Source organism: Podarcis filfolensis (genome assembly GCF_964270895.1).
Source record: "Podarcis filfolensis genome assembly, chromosome: 12".
NCBI lineage: Eukaryota > Metazoa > Chordata > Lepidosauria > Squamata > Lacertidae > Podarcis > Podarcis filfolensis.
In genome coordinates this window covers 31,096,479-31,123,608 of record NC_139614.1, presented here as the reverse complement: position 1 = coordinate 31,123,608, position 27,130 = coordinate 31,096,479, and the positions used below count along the sequence as shown (strand labels likewise).

The window sequence follows — 27,130 nt, the reverse complement described above, 5'->3', positions numbered from 1 at the left end:
GTTTCAAAGAAATTACAAAAATGAAAAGAAGAAAAAAAAAAGCATGTCAAAGTGCAAGTAGATAAATAGGTACTGCTCCGGCGGGAAGGTAAACGGCGTTTCCATGCGCTGCTTTGGTTCACCAGAAGCGGCTTAGTCATGCTGGCCACATGACCCAGAAGCTGTACGCTGGCTCCCTCGGCCAGTAAAGCGAGATGAGTGCCACAACCCCAGAGTCGGCCACGACTGGACCTGACAGTCAGGGGTCCTTTTACCTTTACCCCAATATACACAATTTTGTACACATTGCTTGGCAGGAGAACTACATTGCCAAATTCAGAGGAGTGTGAATTTCAAAGGATGGCTGTGTCTTGGTTTATGTATTGTTTTGGAAAGTGTGAATTGGGTAAATTCACATTTAAATGCAAACTGAATCGAACTTCTACACTACAGCCCTTTCAGGTGGGAGATGATTTGGGCCAGGGAACCCTGGCATGGTGTTGAAGGACGGAGTTGTGACAGTCACATGACCGACCTTGGACTTCCTAAGCCAGTCTACCACCCATGGGTGTCCTGGAGGATACTAGCCCTTCACATGCAACTGCCAGGCTGTGTATGAAAGTCTGTAGCTGCCTTCTGTGTATGAAATCAAGGTGTGTGTGCTATTTTGCTCTTTGCCTCAGGCAGCAAAGTGTTTTGGGCTGGCCTGACCCCTCTGCTATTTGCAGTGAAATCAAACTGTGCCCTCCAGCTTGTGCCTATGATAAAATAAGTAGATGAGCCTTCCTTATGAATGCAGTAAGCACCAGGAACAACAACCCACATTATAGCAAACCAGAACATCAGTATGAATTGAGCCTGAATGATGCATGAAAATATCCTTAAATGTTTCTGGTCAGCAAACACCTGCATGGGGCTAAGGAGGATCTCTTTTACCAAGAATGCAAATATTTGTGGGGTGGTGTTGTTGTTTTGTTGCTTTTGCTTTTGCTCTGCCCTCAACAATGCATAATGCAAACAAGCCACTAATTTGGAAGTTGAAATTATTGTTGCCACTCAATCTTTACTAAAAGCATTTTGTGAAATGTGAGGTCTGTAGAAAACAATTATGTGGTGTGCATACATGACTGCAAAAGAGGAAGCCAACTGTTTTCCTGGAAACAGAGAAAAGGACACTTGATGACTACTTTAACCTTGTTAGATTCAAGGTGAGTTATTGTAGTGTTTAACAATGCACGTTCAGAAGTACCACATTCTGCATTCAAATATACAACTTGCCCTAAAACGTTTGGCTTCTTTTGGCCTCTGTAATTTATTCTAAGTATTGGCCTACTCAACACATGCCAAATGTGTAGGATACGTTTCAGAAGTGTACATGGGGAAAGTGCAGTGTCTATTAGTAGAGTTAAGGGTAACATTAAGAAATTTCAAATAAGAAGAAGAACCTGCCCTATCCCATAGGTCTTTAATTGTTACAGCTCAAGCTAGACCTCCATAACTGCTGGCTTTGACTGCTGTGGGGTACAAGTCTTACAGAGCAGCTAGACATCATTGAGAGAGGGAAGCAATGTCTTGATAAGACTATGGCTATATGCAGAGGAGTGGGGTGGGGTGGGGAGAGAATTGCATTAGTTTTACTGGTTATAATGCTGGCGCTTCTGTTCCAGTTTCTGATGTTCCTTTCATACTTAGTACCTTCTGGTATTGTGGAACTGTGGCTTGTATACGCCCCAAATTTTGTCAGTGCAAAATGCCTGCAATTTTTGAGTTAACAGGGTTGAAACTGTTTGTTTGTTTTTAATGGAAGTAACATGAATTAAACATTTGCTAGATTCCACTAGATTTTACATCATGTGAAACATCACATCACATGTAAAAATAAACAGCTGGGGGAACCCTGTAAAGATTAAATAAAATGCTGTCTGAATGCAGCCCATGGTATTAAACATTTGAGCAATGGTGCAACTTCCTCATCACAGAGGTGCATCTGGCCCCCTCAATGTGCAATTTTCATTGTATGTTGAAAATGTACCTATTTACCCTGGCCTATGATTCTTGTGGTGTATATTTTTTAGAGCCCACTCTATTCTTATTATTGTAATTTGCTTTAAACTGTTCTAGTGTTGTATTTTTAATTGTTGTGTGACCTGTCCTGGGTAATAAATAATCTACTATTTTTACTACTACCAGGCTCAGGTATTAAGTGATGCATAAATTGTTCATAAGGTGTTAAGTGATACATAAACCCACAACTTACTTGAGGGTTTGGTTCCTGGGAATCATGCAATCACATAAGAAAAGCGAGCATAAATTGTGGGCTTACTGTACGATAAAGAAATCATTATGTAGCTGTCAGGACCAGCCTTAAATATTTTGTTGCCTCAAGTCAAGGACAAGATGGTGCCACCCCATTTGACGCACAAAAGCTGGTCAGACTGGCAGCTGAGACTTACTTCATCACCGGTGATGGAATAACATCTTTCACCACAGGTGAGGGAAGTAGGTTTGCTTAGGAGGCCCAGGGTAGGCCTTGTGGTATGCACATTTCTATTTTTTTCCACAGCTTACAGCTGCTCCCTGCCCCACAACTTCTACCTGGGGCGGCTGCCTCACTCTGTGTAATGGTAGGGCCCGATCCGAGCAGCTGTCAAGTCATCTAACTGGATCACTTGATAGGAGACTGTTTGCTTTTTGGACCATTATCTGGTAGAAAAATGAAGTCGAATCTCTTAGGCTCTGTACACAGCATACATCTGAAGCACATTAAAAGTGCATGGCTTTCCCCCAAAGAATCCTGGGAACTGTAGTTCACACCTCACAGAGCTAGTACCCTGAACAAACTATAGTTCCCATGATTCTTTGGAGGAAGCTTTAAATATACGGGTGTGCACAGCCTCAGTTTGCAAGGGGGTGAAAAGAATGTTGTGCCAGAAAGTTCCAGGGCAGTTAGCCGGACAGTTGGGCCACAGACAAGGCGCAAGGAACAGAATGGAGAACTGGTGAGTTTCAGAAACACAAATATGGCAGTTCTGTAGTACTTTGACAGAAAACAAGGTTTGGCATTAGAATGCCGGTTAATTTGTCATGTAAGTTGGTGTAAAGAGGCAACAGTGGCCAGTGGTTTAATATGCTTGTTTATATCATTTGAAAGTTTGGGCTAAGGTAGACTTTTAGAAAGTGTTCTAACACGGACATGCATATTCATAACTACCACATACAGTTCTTACTTGGGTCATGAGCTTTTCACAGGAGAGGAGCTAAGATTGTATAAAATTGCTTGAGTTTTCTGTGCATTTCATGAAATTCACAGGTGGGATCCATTATGTGTCTCAAAACCACACCAACTGTCCAGAAGGAATACAGTGGGGAGGAAATGATTCACTTCAGATGGCACTATGAGATGGGCAGGTGATGGGTAGAGGCAGGAATCAGTGTCTGAATGGTGCTTGCCTTACCTATGCGGGGAGGAAAGTTTGATTTCTGCTTCAGGCAGCAAAATGTATTGAGCCAGCACTGAGAAAGTTTGCCTACCAATAAAAAAAAATATGGAGTGATATATAATGATTAGCGATAAGAGGAATGCACTCTGCAAATGTTCAGAGGCACTATTAGCCCTTCACATATTTCAAGTATGGAGTACTGGCATCTGTAAACTGGTTCCGGGATTAAACTCTGGTGAAACCTATCTTAAATTCCAATCAACCCTATGTCCCATCTTGTACAGCTGTGCAAAATCATAGCCCTTTTTCTTAGGAAAGCATAAGGCAAGCTTCCTTCCTTTGACTCCGCAGAAACAGAAGAACGAGAGAGAGAGAGAGGGGGGGGGGGAGAAGACATTGTCAGCACTCTGCTGTATTCCATTCTTGGTGGGGTCAGCTGTCAAGCAGCTAGCTCATGAGTTTTCCTTGAAACGTACACCACTTTGTCAGCCTTCCCTGGACATTTCTGCTTGGAGCTAAATGGTTCCAAAATGCCACCTACCACAAACATATGCCTCGTCTTTCAATATATAGCCAGCATTGGCAGCTACACTCTACACATCTATCTCCCAACTTCAGGCTGTGTTCCAAAACTGACAAGCTTTGTCAGAGACCCAAGCGTGAGGGTGTATTAACTTTCTGCCCCCCCCCCTTTTCTTCACAAACTAAGCAGAACAAAATGACCCTGACACTTTTGCACTCTCGGGGCAAGATCCCAACAACTTTGGTTTAAGGGCTCTAATGGGCTGTTTCAGCAAATCCAGTTCTTAATGTTGCACACTATCCCAGTCTCTGAGTGGTGCAGGATTCCGGGTGCTTACCCAGGGTTTGTGTTTCCTTTGGAAATGAGGCACAGAGGAGACCGTGGTGTCTTTATGCTATATGGTTTATTTACACATATATTCAATCTGTTCACAGCACTGGCACTCCAAAAGGGTCTTGTTTCTCCCATAGCCGCAGCCTTGAATTCAAACATTGCTCTGCCTCTCTGTCTTCTCACAGCTTGCTGGTTTACTTTTGGCTCACATCACTACAACAATTTAACTCAAAACTCTGGCTTTTTCTGTTAAGGAAGGGGGCTCCACCCACCTGCCATCTCGCACCAAACTCCTTAATCCCTCATCACGTCACCAGGACGCTATCTTGGGTATTCCAAGAATTAGAAGGCGTGAGTTGCTTTTAACACTTGCTAGATCCAGGGATTAGAGAGGTCTGGCATGCAGTTTAACGCCACCAAACTATTAACATTACTATATAGCTCAGATTCAACCACATAAGTCAGAAAGGTCACCATAGATTTTTCTATATGCATGTCTGGCTTCTGATAGTGAATACTGAGTGCTAAGCAGAGGAAACTATTACCCAGGAATGCTTTTCCTGCTCTTTTACTATAGTGCAAAATGGAAAAAACTTGTTTAATTGGAAGTAAAGTCCACTGACATCGATGGAGCTTATCTTCCACTTAGCAGAGTATGGGGTCAAAGTGATGGTTTGTTTGCAGTGGTATAAGTAAGACTAGTTTAAAGACTGGGTGGGCTTTGGGGCTGCAGTCGCTTTTGGAATTTCCCGGCTGAATACCCTGATCTCCACATTGTTGTAAAATCCTTCCTCCCATTTAAATGACTGTGTGGTGTATTGGCCCTTCAGATTTGCCATATCAGGAAGTTGCTGAGTCAGCTGTCAGGCTCTATGCTTTCAGTTTCAGTTCTGTATTCCCAAGCAGTGCTTTGCTGTATCTTCTGTCTCCCTAATCTTCTTGTTACTGAAGTCCTTGTTAGTTGCATAGTCTCTGTGTGGCCTCCTCTTACTGGCATGTTTTAGACCTTCTGGACTTCTATTACTAGTAAAAAATGTTTACATTTCCCAGGGCAAATAGCTATACCTCATCCTATCTCGATAATTATTAAGCATTTTGTTTTATCCTGGCCTTCAGCCAAAGAAGACTCCAAAGTGGCTTACAAATATTGGTGAGAAGAAAAACCTTGCCCTCAGGCTCACAATGCTCAGATATGACACAAAAGGAAAAGGACTAGAAGTGTGAGAAGGAAAAAAGCAAGCTCAGGCACTAATTCTTAATTACAGAGATCTGTGGTGAACAGCAGGAACGCAATAAATTTTGAGAGACACTAAAAGTGGCTGGTCTTTCAACAGAATTAAGAGATAGGCTGTACAATCACTCTCCATAAGACTACTGAAAACGCTGCTGTGAATGACAGATGGTGGTGGTCCATAAAACAAAATTCACCTCAGAGCATTGTCACTGGGGCAGCTATCTCCAATAATGCTGTGAGGATGTGTGTTCCTGATATCCTGTTCCTAAGTCAGCTGTTACCTTTCTACTTAGCTATATAACAGTAACCTATATACATCTGGAATATGATCAAAGTCCAGGTGACATTCATATTGTGAAAAAGTTTAATTTATAACTATAACTATTACCAGCAATGCAATGATGGAGTTTGAGGTCTGATCTGTACAAGGTAACAAAGATCTGACTTCCACTACCCAAAGCACCAAGAATTCTAGGTCACTATTGCTGAGCAGGGCAAAAATTTGTGGGAAATGTGGCCATTTTGCCATCTTTCTCATTGTTGGAAACAGACAAGCCTTATAAAGCTGTTTTTCTTTCCTTATCTACTTGAAACCCAGCAAGACATGACAGGCCAAAGCTGCTCAACTTGAGTTGCTCTTATGTTTGCAATGACAGCCTTAAATTTAATTGTCTGGTTGAATTTCTGTAAGATATTTGTACATTTTTTATATGAAAGTAAAAAAGTGGAATGTGTAAATCAACCCGAGCTGAAAATCGTGATGTCTTATGTGTCATTGTGAAAGGAAAATAAAACACTTCAGTAAATAAAAAACAACAATGAAACAGTTACCATCAATTAGAACCGAAAAGGCAGACACAATTCAGAAGAAAATTAGAACATCAAAGTCAGCCTTAACAAGGTTAATTAAGCTGCCTGTGTGTTTATGTTTTTAAAACTGTTGTAAATCTCTTGGAGACCTTTAGGTAATAAGCAACTTAGAAGTCTAATAACTAAATAAAAAGATGATCCGAAATACAATATAACAAAGACAAGAATAGCATCTAAAGCAATACATAAAGAGCAGAACAAAAACCAAACACACAGTTCAAGCTCAGTTTAAATGCCTGGGAGAATAAAAAGAATGTTTTTGGCTGGCACACCAAAGATAAGCTTCCTTGTAGAGAGAATTTCACAATTGGAGCACCACCACTGAGAAGTCCCTTTCCCTAATTGCCATCCACCATATCTAGACCAAGAACTAGATTTGTTCCTTTCTTTCCTTTTTGCATTTTGAGGCACAACGTTCTCGAATGTGCAAGAGCTGGTCTTCTATTACATTATTTTTGTGTCCAGTAAACAGAGCAATCTCTCTTTAGATGAGTACCCATAGTTCCTGGATCTATTACAGATTAATCCTGAAATGCGGATGCACCCAAATGCCATGGTGAAAGCAGCTCTAAGACGAAAATAATATTTGTAACTTTGCAATTATTTCCCCCTTCGCCGCTTCTGCCCCATTTTCCAGTGTATTCGGGATTAATGTTATCTTCAGTTCTGCAGCTGCTTGTGAAATGGAACCCTACAGGTGCACTATCAAAATTATTACAATACAGTAAACCAACTCCATTTATTAGCTTCACAAGCACTGTTATGTGGAATGTGTGGATAAGCCGTACCAAATTCCATGTAGGCATTTGACAAGAAGAGCTTTGGACAGTAACCTGTACCTGTACAGAATTTGTAGAGTGCGGTGTGAGGAAACCAACAAGACATAAAATTTATGGGATATTTTACTGATGCACCTTCTCACACCCGACATGGAAAGCTAGGAAGAAAGCAAGCCTAGCTAGTAATATAAAGACTTTCAGGCTCCAACTGTCTATCCACTTCCCTGGGAGTAAGTCCCCACTGAACATCATAGAATTTATTTCTGAGTAGATGTGTGCAAGATTGTACATTGTCTTACATGTACTTTCCTTCTAAAGGTGGCTTTCCACATTTCTATTGATGTGGGAAGGGGGGGACACATTGTTAGGTAACCCTTCCAATGGGGCTCTTTTAGACTTGGAAGAGCAGAAAGCTGGGAAGGCCTCTGAGTGCTGGAGAAATGTTTAACGGAAAGAAAAATGCACTCACCACCCAAGGCTAGCTCACAGGAATAAAGTAAACTCAACTTTGCACCTAGCAAAATTCTGAAGAAATCTGAATGTGTCCTGAGAATGAAGAAGAAAAAGAGAAGCTGCTCCCCCCCCCCTCAAAAAAGAAGAAATCGTTTGAGAAACTGAATAGCAAGTTTTGGCACAGCATTGCTTAAAATCCCCCAGAATGCCCTGGGAAGCTTGAGACACCATTTCCTGTGGGAAACAGCCAGAAATTGAAATGTTGACCCTCTGTGCTGGGCAGGGCTGATGAGAATTGCAGTCCTAAACATCTGGAGAGGACCAATGTGGGGGTGCCAATCTTAGACTAACAGAACTTCTTGTTGTTTAGTCGTTTAGTCATGTCCGACTCTTCGTGACCCCATGGACCAGAGCACGCCAGGCACTCCTGTCTTCCACTGCCTCCCGCAGTTTGGTCAAACTCATGCTGGTAGCTTCAAGAACACTGTCCAACCATCTTGTCCTCCATTGTCCCCTTCTCCTTGTGCCCTCCATCTTTCCCAACATCAGGGTCTTTTCCAGGGAGTCTTCTCTTCTCATGAGGTGGCCAAAGTACTGGCGCCTCAGCTTCAGGATCTGTCCTTCCAGTGAGCACTCAGGGCTGATTTCCTTCAGAATGGATAGGTTTGACCTTTTTGCAGTCCACGGGACTCTCAAGAGTCTCCTCCAGCACCATAATTCAAAAGCATCAATTCTTCGGCGATCAGCCTTCTTTACGGTCCAGCTCTCACTTCCATACATCACCACTTGGAAAACCATAGCTTTAACTATACGTACCTTTGTTGGCAAGGTGATGTCTCTGCTTTTTAAGAGTTTGGTAAAATATATCTATTTCCAGTGTTTTTTTTCTTAAAAAAATGTTCAGGGGCACTTTCATTTTTCTACTCATATTGAAATACTGCCCCTCAGTGAGGCCAAACTTAGATTCAAAAAACGTTTAGGGGTATGTGTCCCCCCAGAAAAAAAGCACTGTCTATTTCTTGCTTTTCAATATGCTGAAGACGTAAGTGGCTGGAGGGCTGTTCATAGAAGGCTGCTGCAATATGACAGTGGAGGCTGGTCCATTAGGGACTCTGACTGTCATTGGCTCTGGCCTCACCTGCACCGGATCGCTCTGTCTTCTAACCTACCAGTCCCAAAGGACACCAGTCACCGCTGGTCAATGGGCAGTGCACTTTCCAGCTGAGAGCTATGCTACCTTGTATGTTGTTCCCAGGTTGATTGCTGGCGAGGCCTGCAGCTGTTGTGGAAGCTTTGAAAGGCTGTAAAGAAAGAGCAAGCAAGCAAGCAAAAAGTGGAGATGCAGAACTCTTCCTCCAGCATTGTACAAATCTCTCTGGAGGCATGTGGCTGAGACCTGACAGCTCTGCAGATGTGTAGAGCTACTTGAAAAATGATGCTAATTAAAAACAGAAGGCAGAGGGAAGGGTCAGTGGCACCGTGAAGGCATTAGTAATCAAGAAGGGAGTGCATTTGCCTTCAGTGGTGTTCAAAGCCCCTTACAGGTGGCGTTGCAGGAGAGCGGTTCACTGTTTTAGTCGTAAAAGTTCCCCTCTCTTGATTTTTTGGGAGGCCATTTTAAAAGCATCATGCCCTATCTTCCGCACCATCGCTTCAGCTTATACATATAATATTCTGGTTGCCGCTTTCATAGGTGCAGCATAAAGTTTACAGCATGAGGCCAGATGTTATAATTTCCCTGTGCAGAAAAGCACTTTCCTCAGCACCTGGGAACATCATGAATAAATTGTCAGACGTAACAGTCATAGATTCAGGGTGCGTCTTTTATCAGGGTGCATACATGCAGGTTTTATGTGGTAGATGAGGTTGGGGGTTGGGGGGGGAGCCCATTGTGTTCATGCATTCTCCATCATGAAGGTGCTAGCAGTTTTTCACATAGGAAAATAGCAGTGTCCATTACTAATACTGTAGTGATATTATTTCTGTGTAAGGTAGCATAGCAGCAAACAGACAAAAAGACCAGCACAACTTCTTGCCAGACTGTAAAGACTCTGCTTATTATAAACAATGATGCACAAGCTTTATAAAGTAAAAGTACAGTGGTACCTCAGGTTAAGAACTTAATTAGTTCTGGAGTTCTGTTCTTAACCTGAAACTGTTCTTAACCTGAGGTACCAGTTCAGCTAATGGGGCCTCCCGCTGCTGCCGCCGCCACACAATTTCTGTTCTCATCCTGAAGCAAAGTTCTTAACCCGAGGTACTATTTCTGGGTTAGCGGAGTCTGTAACCTAAAGCGTCTGTAACCTAAAGCGCCTGTAACCCGAGGTACCACTGTAGTGTTACTTGTCACCCATGGCACGGACTACTGGATAGCATTATAAAACTTGTATTGTCACATCTGACACAATGGGAAGTGCTCTGATTGAACAGATTGGCTGTGGCAGGTCTTGTATGGGTGTAGCGTGGGGAAATTGGGTGGTACTTTGACCCTGCTTGCGCTTTTTTGGTGGGTAGGGGGGCAAGAAGCAGAAGGAAATGGCACTGGCTCAAGTAATTTTGCTGCCTGAGGCAAAGGGCACCAGCTGTTGCACCAAGCTGATCAGACCAGCAGATGATAATTTCAGGTATTTATATACCACACACTATTCAGAATATCTAAGTGGCGTACATAAAATGTTAAAAACAATGCAAAGAATAAGAACAACTAAAATTTATCATGGAAACAGAAAACTACCTTAAAATTCCTGCTAGAATAAGAAATTATTTGTTAATACTTTGGCAATGGGACTGCATCCGAGTGCAATAGGCTGGCTAAGTGATTGCAGGGAAGGTTTCATGGAACATACAATTTTGTCCTCTGATAGATGGAAACATTCACTGCCCATTGCCATGCACAGCGGCATCTGCCACCTAACTACCAAATGATAGGGCCAGCCCTGGGGAAACATCCACAGAAAATGGATATATTTTTTAAATTTACCCAGCATGTTTTGAGTGTATTGCTCTTCATCAGGCTTATTTTACTTTTGTTACTCTTTTAATGAAATTCACAGTTCTGTGAAGTTTGTAATGGAGTTCTACTGCAAAGAAATGTTTACAAAATGCATGTACTTGGTGGAATGTGTGCCCAAAACAGCATATACTGGTGAAAATAACATAAGAATGCATATTATTAGTGGACATTCCTTGCAAAAAAAATGTGCACATTAGTAAAAACAGCATACCAAAAAAAAGTGTTTATTAGGAGAAATTTGAACTAAAATGCTGACAAATTTTCTTGAAGGTTCTTTTTTTTCTTGACCAGAAATTGCTGCAGCCATGTAGAGAACTAAATTTAAGATGGGAAAATTAGAAATGGGGAGAACGTGAAACTGGTAGATTCAACCCCCTGTATGTGTGACTTGGGTTTTCAGTTATGTCAGTGATGAAGAACCCCATCTTCACACAAAATTGGCCATGCTGATGGGAGTTGGAGTCCGACAGTATCTGGAGGACCATAAGTTCCCCCATCCCTGACCTATGTGAAGATTTAATGAGCTCAGGCACTCTTGCTATCACAATTCACATATTTTCTGATTCGCTCTGGAAATTCCCTTTACCAACTCCCAACACTGCTGTTCCATTATTAATGAAAAGAAATGTTTATGAATGAATGTAACGAGAACTCCATTGTTCAATTACTGCCCTCAGTAACCAGCCAAATATGTGACCCCTTTTTTGTTAAATTGTTAATTATATAGTTTTGTTAGCATTATCGGTGGTTCTTTTTTGGGCAAAGAGCTCTCTGAAGCAGTCTCCAAGCTGTCAAGCTGGTTACTATTTCTTAAGTAAATCTAGGACCAATTCTGAAATACTAATAAGCCTTTTTAATGAAGTCTCGATGTTCAGAATATGTGGATTATGTAGCAGGCTCACCAAATTGGCTGGGGAGCAAAATGGATAATTCATTTAGTGTTCTTCTTGGGTACAGCCCATTGAACTAAATAGGACTTCTGCAGACATCTGATGTGGTTTGTGCTTTATTTTCTACCAGAAAACAAGAGCATAAATCCATCAGATTAAAAAAAAAATTAAACACATCCTTATTTACAGTAATGTGTCAAATTGTTTTATATTCATTTATATTTATTTATTTTATTAGATTTAATATCCGTTTTCTATTATAAGGTCCCAGGTTCGGTTGCAACAGTAAATATACAATCATAAAACAAATAAAACAGTTACATAGTACATTAACAGTGCAATCCTATTCATGTTTACTCAAAGATAGCAGTCCCACTGTGTTCAGTGAGGCTTTCTGATAAGTGTGTTTAGAAATTCAACCAATGCCAACTATCATTTCAGAAAAGGGGCAATCAAGATTGGTTTGTTAAGTTGCAACATATTTTTAACTTGGGGAAAACTTGAAGGTCTATGTTACAAGCTATATTTCTCAACCAATATTTTTAGATTACAGTGGTACCTCTGGTTACGTACTTAATTCGTTCCGGAGGTCCGTTCTTAACCTGAAACTGTTCTTAACCTGAAGCACCACTTTAGCTAATGGGGCCTCCTGCTGCCGCCGCGCCGCCAGAGCACAATTTCTGTTCTCATCCTGAAGCAAAGTTCTTAACCCGAGGTACTATTTCTGGGTTAGCGGAGTCTGTAACCTGAAGCGTATGTAACCTGAAGCATATGTAACCCAAGGTACCACTGTAATGTATTTGCTGTTTCTTTAAGAAAGATTTGTGGGTCATACCTACGGGACCGCCTCTCCTGGTATGTCCCATGAAGGACCTTACGTTCTTCAAATAAAAACATCTTGGAGATCCCGGGCCACAGGGAGGTTAGGCTGGCCTCAACCAGAGCCAGGGCTTTTTCGGCCGTGGCCCCGATCTGGTGGAATGCTCTGTCACAAGAGACTAGGGCCCTGCGAGACTTGACATCTTTCCGCAGGGCCTGCAAGACAGAGCTGTTCCACCAGGCCTTTGGCCAAGGCACAGTCTGACCCCCTCTCTCCTTCTGTAATCTTCATAGAACTCTAGCCCAATAGTTGCCATTAATTTGATTCTGAACAGATTTTAGAATGTATTTCAATTAATTGACTGTGATTTTATGTAAACTGTGCTATTTTTACTGTTGTTTGCTGCTCTGATCCCGGCTTTGGCTGGGGAGAGCGGGATATAAATAACTTATTATTATTATTATTATTATTATTATTATTATTATTATTATTTACACCGTGCATGTAAATCTCTGTGATGCCACTTTAAGCAGCTGTGGCTTCCCCCAAAGAATTCTGGGAGCTGTAGTTTGTTAAGGGTGCTGAGAGTTGTTAGGAGAACCCTGTTGCCCTTCCAGAGCTATAGTTCCCAGAATGCTTTAACAGGAAACTCTAGGAATTGTAGCTCTGTAAGGGGAACCACTGTCAAACCCCTTAATAAACTACAGATCCAGAATTCTTTGTGGGAAGTTGTGGCTGTTTAAAATGGTATCATGATGCTTTAAATGCATGGTGTAAATTTGGCCTTGCTCTCTGTTACTTTAGAGAGCAGGATTATAACCAACGGGCAGAAAGTGCAGGGAAGCAGATTTTGGCTAAGGATAAAAGAAACTTATTAATGGCAAGAGCAGTTCAGCTGCCTTGGCAAGTCATGGTCTCTTGTTCACAGGAGGTTTTTAAGCAGAGGCTGGGTGCCCTTTCAGGGATCACTATAGTTGCAAGACTCCTGCACTGAGTAGGGTATTGGGCTAGATTGAGTCTGTGGATCTCTTCTACATATAAATTTCTGGGAGTCTTAATGCCATGTGTGTATGATCGCATCAAAAATGAAACAAAAGGACTTGAACAGTGGTACCTCGGGTTAAGAACTTAATTTATTCTGGAGGTCTGTTCTTAACTTGAAACTGTTCTTAACCTGAGGTACCACTTTAGCTAATGGGGCCTCCCACTGCCGCCGCATCGCCACCGTGTGATTTCTGTTCTCATCCTGAAGCAAAGTTCTTAACCTGAGGTACTATTTCTGGGTTAGCAGAGTCTGTAACCTAAAGCGTCTGCAACCTGAGGTACCTCTGTAAATAAATCTGGAAATAAAAAATGAACAAGATAGAATTCGTAATGCATTTGCCTTGCAATGGGCCCCGGATCCAGAAATAAAGTCAGATTAAAAGAATTCAGATGAAAGACCTTTCTCAGGGAACATCTCCCTGCAGAAGAGGTTGCATGCTCTCTCCCCATGCGCTTCTGGAAAAGCAAGGCTGCGCGGATTCCGCTATGAATACATTAAACTTAGCAGGAACACTTGGAGCAATGTCGACTGTTAGTAATAATGAATGAACAATGAGATTGGAGGGAGAATAAATTGAAATCAACCCACTGGAATGTTTTGTTTAGCCATGCACAAAAATGATACTGAAACTGCACACAGAGTAGCTTTTCACACTCCACGCAGAACGCTAAGGGGATAGACGGCCTCAGCAAGCTCAGGACCAGGTGACCCGAGAGGCTGTCCCTGTAAGTCATTGTGATGTGTGGGAGAGTTTCTCCTAAAGGTCCCCAAGACAGCAGAGTTACTGTGATCAGGTAACTCAGATCAGGGCTTTTAGTGTGGCTGTCCCTGTTCTGTGGAACAGTGTTGCTGTCAAAATACAACAGGCGCCCACTATCTGAACTTTATGGAAACAATCGAAGACAATTGTGCTGCGACAAGCTTTCCCAGCTGAATGAATAGGTCACTGTTGTGGGTGTCTCCTTTAAAAAATTTTCAATTGCTTTTACTTGCTATTTTCTGCACCACTTTAAACTAGGTTCCTTTAGCTGTTTTTATTATATTATGTAATTCACCTTGAGATGAGGATGGTGAGAGTTCCTGGGATAGCTCAGTCGGTACTCTTAATCTCAGGGTTGTGGGTTTGAGCCCCACATCGGGCAAAAGATTCCTACATTGCAGAGGGCTGGACTAGATGAACCTCGTAGTCCCTTCCAAATCTGCAGTTCTGTGATTATATAACCAAAATGGTTGTTTAATAAGAGCAGCCCTGCTGGATTAGACCAAGGACTCATCTAGTCCAAGAATTTGCTCCCCACAGAGGCCAACCATATGCCCCATGGGAAACTAAGGAACAGGGCTTGAAGGCAAGTTACTGACTTTTCCTGTTGTTGTTCCTCATACAGGCTGGGGCTGATTGGAGCTGCAGTCCAAATCATTTGGGGGGCACCTGGTTGGCAAAGGCTGTTTAGAGCATTTAACATCTATTCTTGAAGGTTCCATGTAGCCATCATAGCTACTGATGGGCATATCCTTTGTGAATTAGTCTAGTCTCCCTTCAGTGCCATCTAAGCTAGTGGCCCTCAGCACCTCAACTTTTAGCAGCAGATTGTGCATCTTGCAAATTTCTTTTAAACATTTTGCCTTACCTGAATCTGCTAGCCAATTTTGAGTACTATGCATCATTTTATAAACCTCTTACTATATATCCCTCTATCCTGTTCCCAGAGCTGTCTTTTTTTTTCTTTTTTCTTTTGTAAACTAAAATGTTCCAAATGTTTCAGCCATTCTTGGTTTGGAACAGTGTCCCAACCTGAACTGACTATTCATTTCTGTAGCTTTTTTTTCTGCACCTTTCCCAAAGCTATGTTTTTGGGATGGGATAAGCAGGAATATACACAGCACTTACAAATGTTGCTGCACTATGTATTATAAGCACGTTGTAATATAAGTATTGCTATTTTCTGGCCCTTTCCTAATAGTCCCCAGCATTCCTTTTGTATAACACATTAGAATTTGTATTTTTGATGGCTTCATATGCTGTAGGTTGTAATGTGTATTTGTAATTGAAGTTACAGAACAAGGCCCCCAGTGATTTTTCTGCTGTATTTCAAGGGCATAGCTGGACATTCATACAAGACACCTGCTTTGCTGTGCTCTTTGGATGAGCCCAGGTAGTTATCCAAGTCCCCAAAGCCACTGTTTCCCTTTGGTCATTGTCAGATACCCATCCAACCCCCAAATGCCAGTCCTTTCAATTGGCTGTAATTTACCGTGAAGTTACAAAAAAGGTGACAAGTTAGCTTGGGTCCCTGTCCTGTAGATGCTCTTCCTTGGATCCACCATTTTGTTCCTCCTCTTGACTGACCACTTTCGTTGTACTCCCTTGGCGTGGCCATTTTGTGTGTAGCGCCTGATGGAAAAGTGAGGTATAAATGCTGCTCCCCCTTGCACCTTGGCTGTTTTCTTTGATGCTGTTTACACTTTATAGTGCATATTCTATGGTCATGTATATTCTATTAAAAACATCCCTGATGATTTCTACTGAAGAACAGAACTTTGTTAGTTCTGGATCAAACTTCTTTAAATATAAACTGCAAAAATTCTCAAGGAAATGGTGCGTTTGTAGATTCATTTGCAAATATTCTAGAGTTCTGTGTTTCTGAAATGTTGTTTCAGGGGCAGCGTGTCACTGAATGCTAGTAGTTGTGTGCTAAGAGCAAGGTAGGACAGCATCTCCAGAAACGGCCGGGGATGTCTGAAACCTGGAGATCCTCTGCCAGTCAGTGTAGACAATATTGAACTAGGTGGACCAGCGTTTTACCACTGCCAGCCAGTGCAGACAATAAATACTGAGCTAGATGAGCCAACTCTGTTAAAAGGCAGCTTCTTATGAGGAATATTGCATTTAGCTGGGAACTGTGTTTTTGACCACTATGCTTACTACATGACCCAGTAGGTTTCTTTTGTTGTTTGGGGCAAGGAACCCACAGCCCTCCAGATATTGTTGGGACTCCAATTCCCATCAGCCCGAGCAGCGCTGCCAATGGTCAGGACTGCTGGGAGCTGTAGTCCAACAGCATCAGGTAGCCCGTAGGTTCACCGCCCTTAAAGTGCAAGTGTGGCGACTTCAGACGTGCAACCAGTAATGGGGAGGGCGCGTGGCCATTACTCCGTTAATTTCCACGCGGCGGTTAGGTCAGCTGAGCTCGGTCCCGAGCTTCGAGGGGCAAATCTATGTTCCCACTCCTCCAGCGCCAGTTCCAAACGCAGCTTCTGTTCAAAAACCGAAGTACCCCCGACGGTTGCGTGAACGTGGGGTGTCTTGAAAAAAAAAAACCCCACGCGCAACCCAGGACAGTGGAGAATTTCACCCCTGAGGCGCAGACGGAGTCAGAGGCGTGTAAGAGTCTCTCGCCAGGGGACTCAACCCGCTTCCCTCTTGGGAACCGCTGCGAAAGAAAGCGGGAGCCTCAAGCAGCATAGGACGCCCGGCGAGAGGCGGGCTGCACGCGGGCCAGCGGGGAGCGCCTGAGAGGCCAGGCGGCGCGGGTCGCCTCTTGTCGTCCTTTCCCGCTCCGGCCGGGCGCGTTGTCGCCGCCGAGCTGCTGCCGCTGCGTGGCTTTGGCGCCTTCTTCCCACCCACCTCCCCAGCCTCCCTCTCCCAGCGGGGCAAACCATTGCAGTGCGCCGAGGAGGTGAGGCACCTGTCAGGCGCTCTTGGCCCGGAGAGGCCGAGGGCCGCCCGAGCTGGCCGGCGTGCTCCCTCCCTAGGGCCGCCCGGGACCCGCCTGCCTGCCTGGGCGTCCCCTGGAGGCCGAGCGGGCGGCGGGAAGCCCGGCTGGTGGTGGAGCCGAGCGCGGGAACCTTCCTCCCCCCGCCCACCCCGCGCAGCGTCTCAGGCGCCACCGCCGCCTGCAATGGCGTGCAAGAGCCGAGTCGGAGGAGCTTGCTGCTGCCGGGCAAGCTGCGGGCGGCGGCGGCGGCAGCAGCAGTGCCGGGAGGTGGCGGGCCGGCGGACAGCACGGCGGCAGTAGTAGCCGGAGCAGCAGGAAGAGAAGCGGAGCGGGATCGAGGGGCGGAGGGGCTTTTGCAACTCCGACTCTCCCGGGTAAGGTGCCGCGGTGAGCCCCCTCCCTTTGCAAAACAAAACCTGCCTGTGTGGGGCTATCTGTGGCTTGACTCCTGCGGCCGGGAGCAGCTTTTGTTTCGCGAGCACCGAAAGTGGGCAGGCTGGCTGGTTCGCTTGCAAGGCTCGTGAGCGCCGTCTTGCTCTCTGCATTCTTACACAGCCGCCGCTCCTCTTGCAAGGTGCTTCCCGGCTCCCGCGTTTCCTGCTGGGCAGCTTAGCAGCGGGTTTTTTTTTTTTTCCTTTTTCTTCCCCGGCGGGGACAGAGTTGTGCCTTTTGCGCCACTTTCCTATAGGGAGCGTGAAGGACGTCGCGCTGGGCTGGAGAGAGAAAGGAAACGAAGGAAAGAAGGGGATTTATCGCCACACTTACTAGCTGGCAATATATCACCCCTCCCCGGGTGGGTTTCTTGCACGAGCGACGCCGAAACAGCGAAGCGTGGAGGTTGGGGGAAGGTTCTGCGCCTTGAGATTGATTAGACTCACCTTCGCTATTATTTGCAAATGACCCTTCTACGCCCCCTCTCAATTAATTGCATGCTTGGGGACCAGAGAGAGAGAGAGGCAGGCGATTTGGAGGCAGGGATGTGGTTCTCTTCCAAGGAAGGGATTGGGGGGCATTAACGGCCACATTGCAACGTTGCTTAGGAGCAAATAACCGCTTAGTTGTCAGGGCTGGAGAACAGACGCAATATGGGCGCGAGTCTTGTAATCTGTCTCGCAGCCCCGGCAGCGCGTTGACTCGGGCAGGCGGGAAGATGCGGGGGGCGGGAGGCGGAGGCCGGTCGGGGCCGGAGCGAGCCGAGCCAGGTCCACATGTGTGCGTTGCCCGGGTCGGTCGCTTCGGGAGGCTTGCAGCTGCGGTGAAGTTGTAGCGGCGGAGGAGGCGGAAACAGAAGGGCGCTAATGAGAGATTTTGCTCTATTATTAGTCATGTGCTGCTCTTCTGTATTTCTTTAGGGCTGCTTGCTCAGGCTGGAAGCAAAGCCCATTTCCTCCTCCTCCTCTATTAAACGACGCCAAGGGACTGCCAGCCCCCGTATTCCTCCTTGCCGGGAGGGCAGGACGCTCGGGATTCATATAAAATGCCACTTGCCGTACAGATTTTACCGAGATCCAGACTGGGAAATGGACAGATTTAGCCTGCATTGAGGTTTCCTCTTCCCCCTTTCACTGCACCTTTCATGGTTCTTTGTCATGCTGAATATACCCCAAGGGGAACAGGCAAGTCTTTACCATACCAAATTATTTGCTTCCTGCAAGTTCTAAATTTCTGTGCATGTGATTTCTCTGTCCCTCATTTCTCTCTCTCCCCCCCACCCCTACAATCTCAGAGCGAGTTTATTAATTTGTTCATTTGGTGGTGGTGGTGTTTTGAAAATGAAGGCAGCAAAGTGTTGCTGTTTCAGAGGAAGGTGTCACTCATGGCTGCATCACACCATTTCACAGTGGTAGAGATGTGTGTACCTGACTCTTCATCATCATTTGAAGGAAACTTTAATGATAAAATACACTGGTATAATGCAGAACTGTTGTACAGTTGAATAGCGTGTATATGCATGTACATACATTGACTGTTGGGAAAGAGAGGGATTAGGTCTTGGTCCTACACAGTCCCCAGTCTCAGTCATGTGACAGCAGAATAATGATTTGTTTATGATAGGAATTTACTTCACTTACTGTTGTCTTCTGCTGTTACTCCATATAATGATCCAGAGTTCTGAGTAATGAAATCCAAAATGGGTTCTAAAAGATGGAGTCCTGATTAGCCCTCACTTAAATGAAGTTCTGAAGATACTATAACATTCCATCATGATGTTGTTAAAGCATGAAACAGTTTATTTATGTTTCTCTTCATTTAAGGAGCTTAGGGTATGTGTCAGTGGGGCTTCCCAGGCAAGTCTCCCATCCATATAACTTCCAAATTCAAATGTGATTCCTTTGAGAGATGGAATTGCATCTGGTGGCTTCATATCATAACCTTCCCCTTTTATAGCCAGCCATATTCTAAAACCGATGTAAATATTGAATAGGTATGAAGATCTACAAACCCACTGATACGAATCAAAATCCTCCTTTGTGTTGCAGGTTTCATCAACATTCTTTTGAAAGACATCCAGTTTCCCACTTGTTTTTGTTTTTGCTGGTACCCATATCTGGAGGATTGTCGTCTGCCTATAAGTATGGCCTTGGCAGAATTTAATGTCCTTTAAGCCCCTCATCCACAATCTCAACTGGAGGGTACAGCGGCCACTATGTATGTTGGTTTAACATCCCAAAAATAAACATGATGAAGACAGAGTGTTCAGGGGAAAGATCAAATCTCCGAAGTGCCTCTCCTCACAGGAACGCTTATAGGACTGAGTTCCAAGCATTGAAAAGCACCTTTGACAAGCCTAAGTCTGATGGAGAACAAAAGACTAAAGAAGAAGGAGAGGCTTCTCAGCAAACCAGGGGGAGGAAATATGGATCTAACGTCAACAGGATTAAAAATTTATTCATGCAAATGGGCATGGAGCCCAATGAGAGTGCTGGAGGCATGGCAAAGACCAGAAGTAAAGGTGGACCCCTATCTCCCCAAAGAAGAATTAGGCCAAAAGAGCTTGTGGAGAAGGGAGATGGATCAGTTGTGAAGTTAGAATCTTCCGTTTCAGAAAGGATTAGTAGGTTTGATGCTATGCACGATGGTCCTTCTTACTCCAAGTTTACTGAAACACGGAAGTTGTTTGAAAGAAATACTCATGAAACAGGGCATTCAAATCGCTACTCCCCAAAGAAAGAGAGATCCGTTTCTAACAGTGATCTTCAAGATGACTGGTGCAGCTCTAAGTCTAACAGGGGAAGTACAGATTCACTGGATAGTCTTAGTTCAAGGACAGAGGCTGTTTCTCCAACAGTGAGCCAACTTAGTGCAGTGTTTGAAAATACTGACTCACAACAAAATGTTCTAGAAAAGACGGGAAGCAATGAAGAGTATTCTGTAACTGGCCACTATCCACTAAACCTGTCTTCTGTGGACACAAATCTGTCTTCCAGTGTTGCAAACCTCGACGATTTCAGCCCCATAAAAGACGCTAATGCTTGGCCTCCATCAGCTAAACAAAATACCAGCTCAGCACCTGTTGAAAACTCTGAGCAGAACAGCAGTAGATCTCCATCAGACAATGAAACTCCCAAAAGCACTTTGCCTTTGTTGAAAACAGGTGGAATACAAAACAAGGATGTGTGCTACGATTCTGTTGATGCCTGTGAAGTGACTAAACAAGAGTCAGTAGATGGACTTGATAAACAAAGTTTTGGTGAGAACTGTACGAGCAATAAGGCAAAAATAGAGCCTGTAGTACCACCTTTGCAGCAAAAAAAGATCTCTGCTGGAGCTGAGACTGCAGAAATATCAGGAAACTTAATAGCTAGTGATGACATCACAGTCAGTGAAGCTTCGCATTCTGTTGGCTCCCACTGTGAAGATACAAATGGAAAGGAAGAACAGGAAGACTTGAATAACTTTCAGAGTTCTCATGTGTATATGCACTCTGATTACAATGTCTACAGGGTACGATCAAGATATAATTCTGACTGGGGGGAGACGGGAACAGAACAGGATGATCAAGAAGACAGCGATGACAACTGTTATTACGAACCTGACATGGAATGTTCTGAAATTATTGGATTGCCAGAAGAAGATGAAATCCCAGCAAGTCGAAAAATTAAGTTTAGTAGTGCTCCAATTAAGGTAAGTTTCACTGGTCTGTTATTCTTTACATTGTTTTTGAGTGGTTGTTTTTATTCTTTTGTTTTAACTCGACACTGTCTCTGGCGAATTCTTTTGCTAGTTGCTTCCGGTATTGAATTTGTTTCGTGGCCTTAGGATTCATATTTGGTCCTGACTGGAAAATAAGGATTGATTCAAATTGTTAAGAATCATTCTAAGCTCTAATAACTCTTGTTTGCCCCTTGTATAGTTGTGGCTAACCTGTGTATCAAACATATTTATTGTCACAATATTTAGGCGTACTCTCACTCAGAAGAGTTTTATCTGGCTAGAGTAGGTTTGAAATGGTTCTAATCAGCCTGTGTCTGTGATAACTTCTTGTTTTCCCCACAGTAGGGTTTTGCCTCCTGTGGTGGGAAGTGGGTAGCTAGATCTCTTTTGTCACTTAGCAGTGATTCTCCTTCTGTACACTCTTCATGCCTCTGGGATGGACAGCCTCAGATTTGGTCTTTGGGATTCCAGTTGCTTATTCCCATATAGTGCTTCTGCAAACATTGTATAATGGCAGCCCCTTCCAACAAGTGTGTTTGTGTGTAATCCTTGACTGCAGGATTGATGGTGAGAACATGTGATAGGGGATTAGATGAATTGCCTATAAAGTCCTAAGTTTTAGAGAACGGCTATGGGGTGGGGAGGGGGAGCTCTTTATAACATCATAGCTCAGGTACCCATAGAGATGATAGGCACTGTATACAAGGGCTGAGGAAGTATTTTTCAACATTAATCATCACCGTTTTGTCTGTTAACGTGTCTTTAAATCACATTTCCCCCCATGGCACTTCCATCCTGCATTGTTGGATAACTGAGACTTGCAACACCATATTTCCTAAGCCTAGCTTAGGTACAAATTGTTACTGGCATTTCATTATGGAGGCTTACAATCGGTTTCAGAAATGCTTTCTATAAGAGGGCTGTTGAGATGGTTGTATCAGGCCACAAAGATTCCAACATCTGATTCACATTCATTGGGCAAGTTTAAGGCCCAGTTGATTGTAATCAGGGGCTTGTGTCTTTCCTGGGAATAACTAACATGAACATAGTCAGAGTTACATAGCAGCTGACCCCAGGCAGCAGTGTGAAGCCAAATGGGCCAGCTTTCTTGCTGAAATATCCCAGATTAACTAATTCTAAAGCAGTATCAGCTAATCAGAGGCAGTAAGGTACTTGGTCCCTTCTGCTTTCTATATTTCACCATTTGGATAATTGCAAACTGAGTTAGTCTAGCCTAGTGGTGTTGGTGTTGGTATGGGGCAGGAAGAGTCAGTTCCCCTCAAAACAGTTTCTTTCTTTCTTTCTTTCTTTCTTTCTTTCTTTCTTTCTTTCTTCTCGCCATCCTTTGGATAACCACAAACTGAGCTAGTGAAGTGGATCAGAGACTGAACTGTGAACTAAGACGACCTCCCAATCAGACTTTTGTCTCTGCTATTAACTCAGTGGGTATCTTTGGAAGCCACTCTCTCTGGGTGCTACAGTTTTGTTTCTCTCCCCCAGGTTGATCTTACCCTCCCTTTGCAACCCATTTGTCAGGTATGCTGATTAGGGAACTGGACGTTGTTTTAGTAGGCTCCCCTGCCCCCACCCCCGGCTGTCTCATTTCTAAGGATTTTATGTATTTCATAAATTTAGTCTCCTCAAGGGGTAGTTGCCCAGCATCTCCTAACAAAGTGCTGGAATGGTACTCATTATGTCCTGGAATACAGTATTTTTTTTGAAAGTCATGTTTCTGAGAGCCCTGTTACTGAGAAAACCCCACCCACTTCCTTGAGTATTAGGAAGCAACTCCTTCTTTCCTTTTGCAGTGTCTTTCCTTGCAAGTTGAAGCTCGGGGTAAACAGTGCATTATAGGACGTTGATATATAAATGTGATTGTGCTGTATTTTCTTATGGGAGAAATCTCTCATTGGGTTCGATCGAGTAGCTTGACAATTCCATGGGCAATGTTTTAAACCCAGGTAATCGATCCTGTTTCACACATCACACGTGTTTAGATATGTGCCTTCTACCTGAATAATCAAACAGGAATAGCAACTATCTGTGATGTAAGAATGGCATTTATGTTATATTAGTTGAATCATTGAAAACCAGTAAATATTACTTTAAAAATATGAAAGCATTAAGCAGAGAAAAACCTAATTTGAAACTGAGGTAGTGTCAGTCTTTGTGCTAGATTGGAAATTATATAGGTATCTCTGATCATGAACTACTTTTTTTAATGAAAATTGACTGACTGCTACCGTTTAGCAACAGTTGACAAAGGCACTCATGAGTGTTGTCACTGGCATATGTGTGTGTTTTAAAAAACCTGGTACTGAGGCTGAGAAGGCAAGGCATCCCACTGCTTTACAAGAGTCTCTGAAGCTCATCACAACAGGGGTGAGCCCCTGCCCTCCGTCCCTCCCTCCCTTCCTGTACTGGAGCTGGGGAGGAAAAGTGGCACTTTCTTCCCACGGTTGTGCTGGGGTTCAGAGAAATGGTGTGATGTCACAAATAAGACTTTTCCCACTTGATGAATTCAGATACCAAGGCTTGCTCAAATGCGTGGCATATAGTGAAAGTTATGGGCAGATTTGAGGGTAAACCATACACAGCACGGGTCTGTCCTTGTGGTTCGTTGGAAGTTGAAACTGCTTCACATGTACTATTACGCTATTGTCTTTATGAGGATATACGTTTGACTTTTATTACACCTGTTTTGCAAAAGTCTAGGAAAGAATCGGAATGCCATAGTCTAAAACTACTGCTAGAGGACAAGAAGCCCAAGACTACATTAAATGTAGCTAAATTCTGTGCGTCTGCAATCAATCGCAGGAAGCAAGTGGTATCCCATAATGTCCAATCCCCTAAATGTTAATTACAGGGGGCACACTAACAATTAATTTTAATTTTTATATTTAAATTCTTGTTATTGCATATTGTCCCTTGTATTCCTGATATTTTTTATGATCTGTGATATTGTGTGTGTTGAAGCTGGTCTATGACCGTATTAATAAATTCATTCATTCATAGTGAAAGTTACTTTGCAACCCATTTGTGATGGCATAGCTGGCTTTTGTTAAAGCTGTGCAAAATCTGCAAATGAAATGTTAGGTTTGTACAGAACTGTACAGAACAAAACGTGTAAATAGGTTCACTTGTTCAGATTTTAATTTAAAAATCAGTTCCCCCCAATATTCTTGACATTTTACGAAATGCTGTGTAAGTGCTGTAACAGTTTTTCATTTGCTCCCACCACAAATATTTATGGATACACCACTAAAATATTTAAAAGTTGGGGGCAGGTGTGGTGGTAGTATCTAGTTGATGCTGTGACCAGGGAATAGACGGGGCGGGGGGATGCCAGTGACAATGTCAGATTGCCTTGCATAAGTAAATTGGCCTGGAAACCAGAAGTTCTCAAGCAAAGCTGAAAATTATAGAGTAAGAGGTAACCCATATGCCAGGTTGTGGGGTTTTTTTTAGGTGTTAGAGACTGTTCTGCATGCCAGATTGGGCTGAGAGATAACGAGGTCATTGTAATGGCTGCTGGCCATGATGACTGTGTTCTGCCTCCACTATCAGAAGCATCGTATCTCTGAATATCAGTTGCTGGGAATCACTGGTGGGCAGAGTGCTCATGTCCTGGTTGCAGGCTTCCCATAGGCATCCGGGCAGCCACTATGAGAAAAGGATGCTGGACTAGATGGGCCATTGGCCTAGTCCAGTAGGCTTAGCCCATGTTCCTATGTATTAAAATGAGGGCTATGAGACAGAGTGGCCACATGACCTGGAAGCTGTACGCCGGCTCCCTTGGCCAATAAAGCGAGATGAGCGCCGCAACCCCAGAGTCAGCCACAACTGGACCTAATGGTCAGGGGTCCCTTTACCTTTACTGAGACAGAGTATGTTGCTTTGAGCCTCTTGGAGAAAAGGTGTGGGATATGCATGTAATAAATAAACATAGAGAAGAAAAGGTCCTCGAGAGGATCTCTTACTCAGCTACTAGTATTCATGGTCTGTTTCTCAGCTTTTGTAAATCAGAAAAGCTAACAAAGAAATAAGATCCAAAGTAGCCTTGCAACCCATGTGGCATTCTTTGTAGGTTTAAACTGGTGAATCCTGCACGGATGAATTTATAACCAGGTCTGCTATAACTTAGTCCATCTTTTCCTGACACACGTTTTATTGGTATAACCATTACTTCAGTTAGGAAAACCACAATTCCTAACTATGGAAAACCGTATCTGGTAATATCAGTTACAGCTGCAAAAATCGTTTATCCAGCTGCAGTAATCATTTATCCACTAAGTAATTGAGGAACAATTGACAAACTGTAATCTAAAGAGTCAGGTGACAGAGTTGATGAAGGGAGTCGCTGGAAAGAAATTAAGCTAGACAAACAAACCCTCTCAAACAATTGCTGTTTTATTCAACAATACCAATTTGCATATTATTGAAAATAACTTGATCAGCAGATGAGAAATTATCATTCCTATGTTAAATTGTGTGCATCTGTCACAGCCAGAAGTGAGAGTCACAGATTTAATGTGCTGGTAGCGATTATCACATAAAATCCACAAAAGGCATATATGAAGTACAACACTTCAGGAATGACTAACACTTTTGGGGTAAGATAAAAACAAAACACTTGACCATCAAGCATTTGAATGTGGAGAAGCTAATATTGCTTGATTTTCACCTTGACTGCAAAAATACATACATGTTGTGAGTGTGCATTTCTTTAATCAATGTAATGGTAAATTTTGCACCGATATACACAATGAGTCTCCAACTGCAGTTTGCTAGAACCAGGAGGGAAAGAACCCCCCCACCCTCCTTTGCCTTTGATGGGAAATGAGTCAGTCTATTGTCCTTTTAAACTTTTGTTCCGTAGTTTTTTTTAAACTCCTGCAGCAGTCACCAGTGGAAAATTCTGTGTTAAGCTGCTTTTACTTGAGAGAGAGTTGTGGCCTTAACTATTTTGGTCTTGCAGCTTCCTCTACTACTGTGCAGTGCTGTGGCGATACAAAGGGGAAAGAATTGTACTGGGGAAGGGGACCAAATAACTTGCGACTCTTCTCTAGCCCAACTGTCTTGTTTTGTTTTGTTATTGTTTTATATTGTTTTAACAATATAAAAGAAGATACAAGAAGAAAGGGAGGAACCACGTGAAGGAAAAAGATGAAGAATAACAATGCTGGTTGTTATTTTTTTCCTGACTTTCCTAGTACCTGCAGCACATCCTGTGATTAGCCTGGCCCTGGGAGTACAATTACCCAGCTCATTTTGGAATGGCCAGTGTGTACTTTGATTAAAACAAATAAATAAATGCAAATCTTAGCTCTCGGGCAATCCCCAAGAAAAGCAGAATTGCAAGTGCTGTATCAAATTATGCAAATTTGCAAAGTATCTCTTAATTTGTCTGACTGTTTTGTATAATTTAATCTAGTTTTTACCAGCCATGGGGAAAAGGTAAGAAACTATGCGTGACACTTAAGTTTTTGCTCTCCATCTCTGGAAGCCTTATTCGGGCTGACTCTGAATTTGGGATCTGTAAGCCTCTCAGAATGCTGACTTTTGCTCTGTAGATGCGATGTGGGACTTTGCCAGACCCTTGACCTGTTTAAGCTATGCCTCCACCTCTGCTCAACCTGAATATTTGTCATTGCGCATACTAAAAAAAAAATTAAAAAAGGCTGCTCCACCAGTACAATATGGATGATGGATGTTGGAGGTACTGTAGTGTGTGTGTGTATGTGCATAAACCCCCAACTTTTATGTGAATGGGCTGTAGGCTACTGTTCTAAGGCAAGAGTCACATCTGTTGCTGCACCAACCTTTGCCTCTGACCCCACTTACCACTAGTATATGGGCTCCAGAAGGTTCTCCACATGA

The 27,130-nt window shown here is 43.3% G+C and overlaps 1 protein-coding gene across 21 annotated transcripts in view; it reads left to right on the top strand.

Moving 5' to 3' along the window:
• PPP1R9A (protein phosphatase 1 regulatory subunit 9A) overlaps positions 1–27,130 on the top strand; it is a 150,026-nt gene that overhangs the window by 1,882 nt on the left and 121,014 nt on the right. For 5 of the 21 annotated variants that reach the window (XR_014540309.1, XR_014540310.1, XR_014540311.1 and 2 more), the window contains exons 1-2: positions 16,718–17,469; positions 19,576–21,220. Coding sequence is in view for 17 of the 21 variants with exons in the window: in XM_083578473.1 (XP_083434599.1) it covers positions 19,775–21,220 (1,446 nt within the window). In the remaining 4 variants the exon portion in view is untranslated. Of the gene's footprint in view, positions 1–2,898; positions 2,979–16,717; positions 17,470–17,794; positions 17,889–18,447; positions 18,712–19,575; positions 21,221–27,130 lie in introns of those variants that run through there. The other 16 variants (XR_014540308.1, XM_083578462.1, XM_083578458.1 and 13 more) reach the window with 8 other exon arrangements.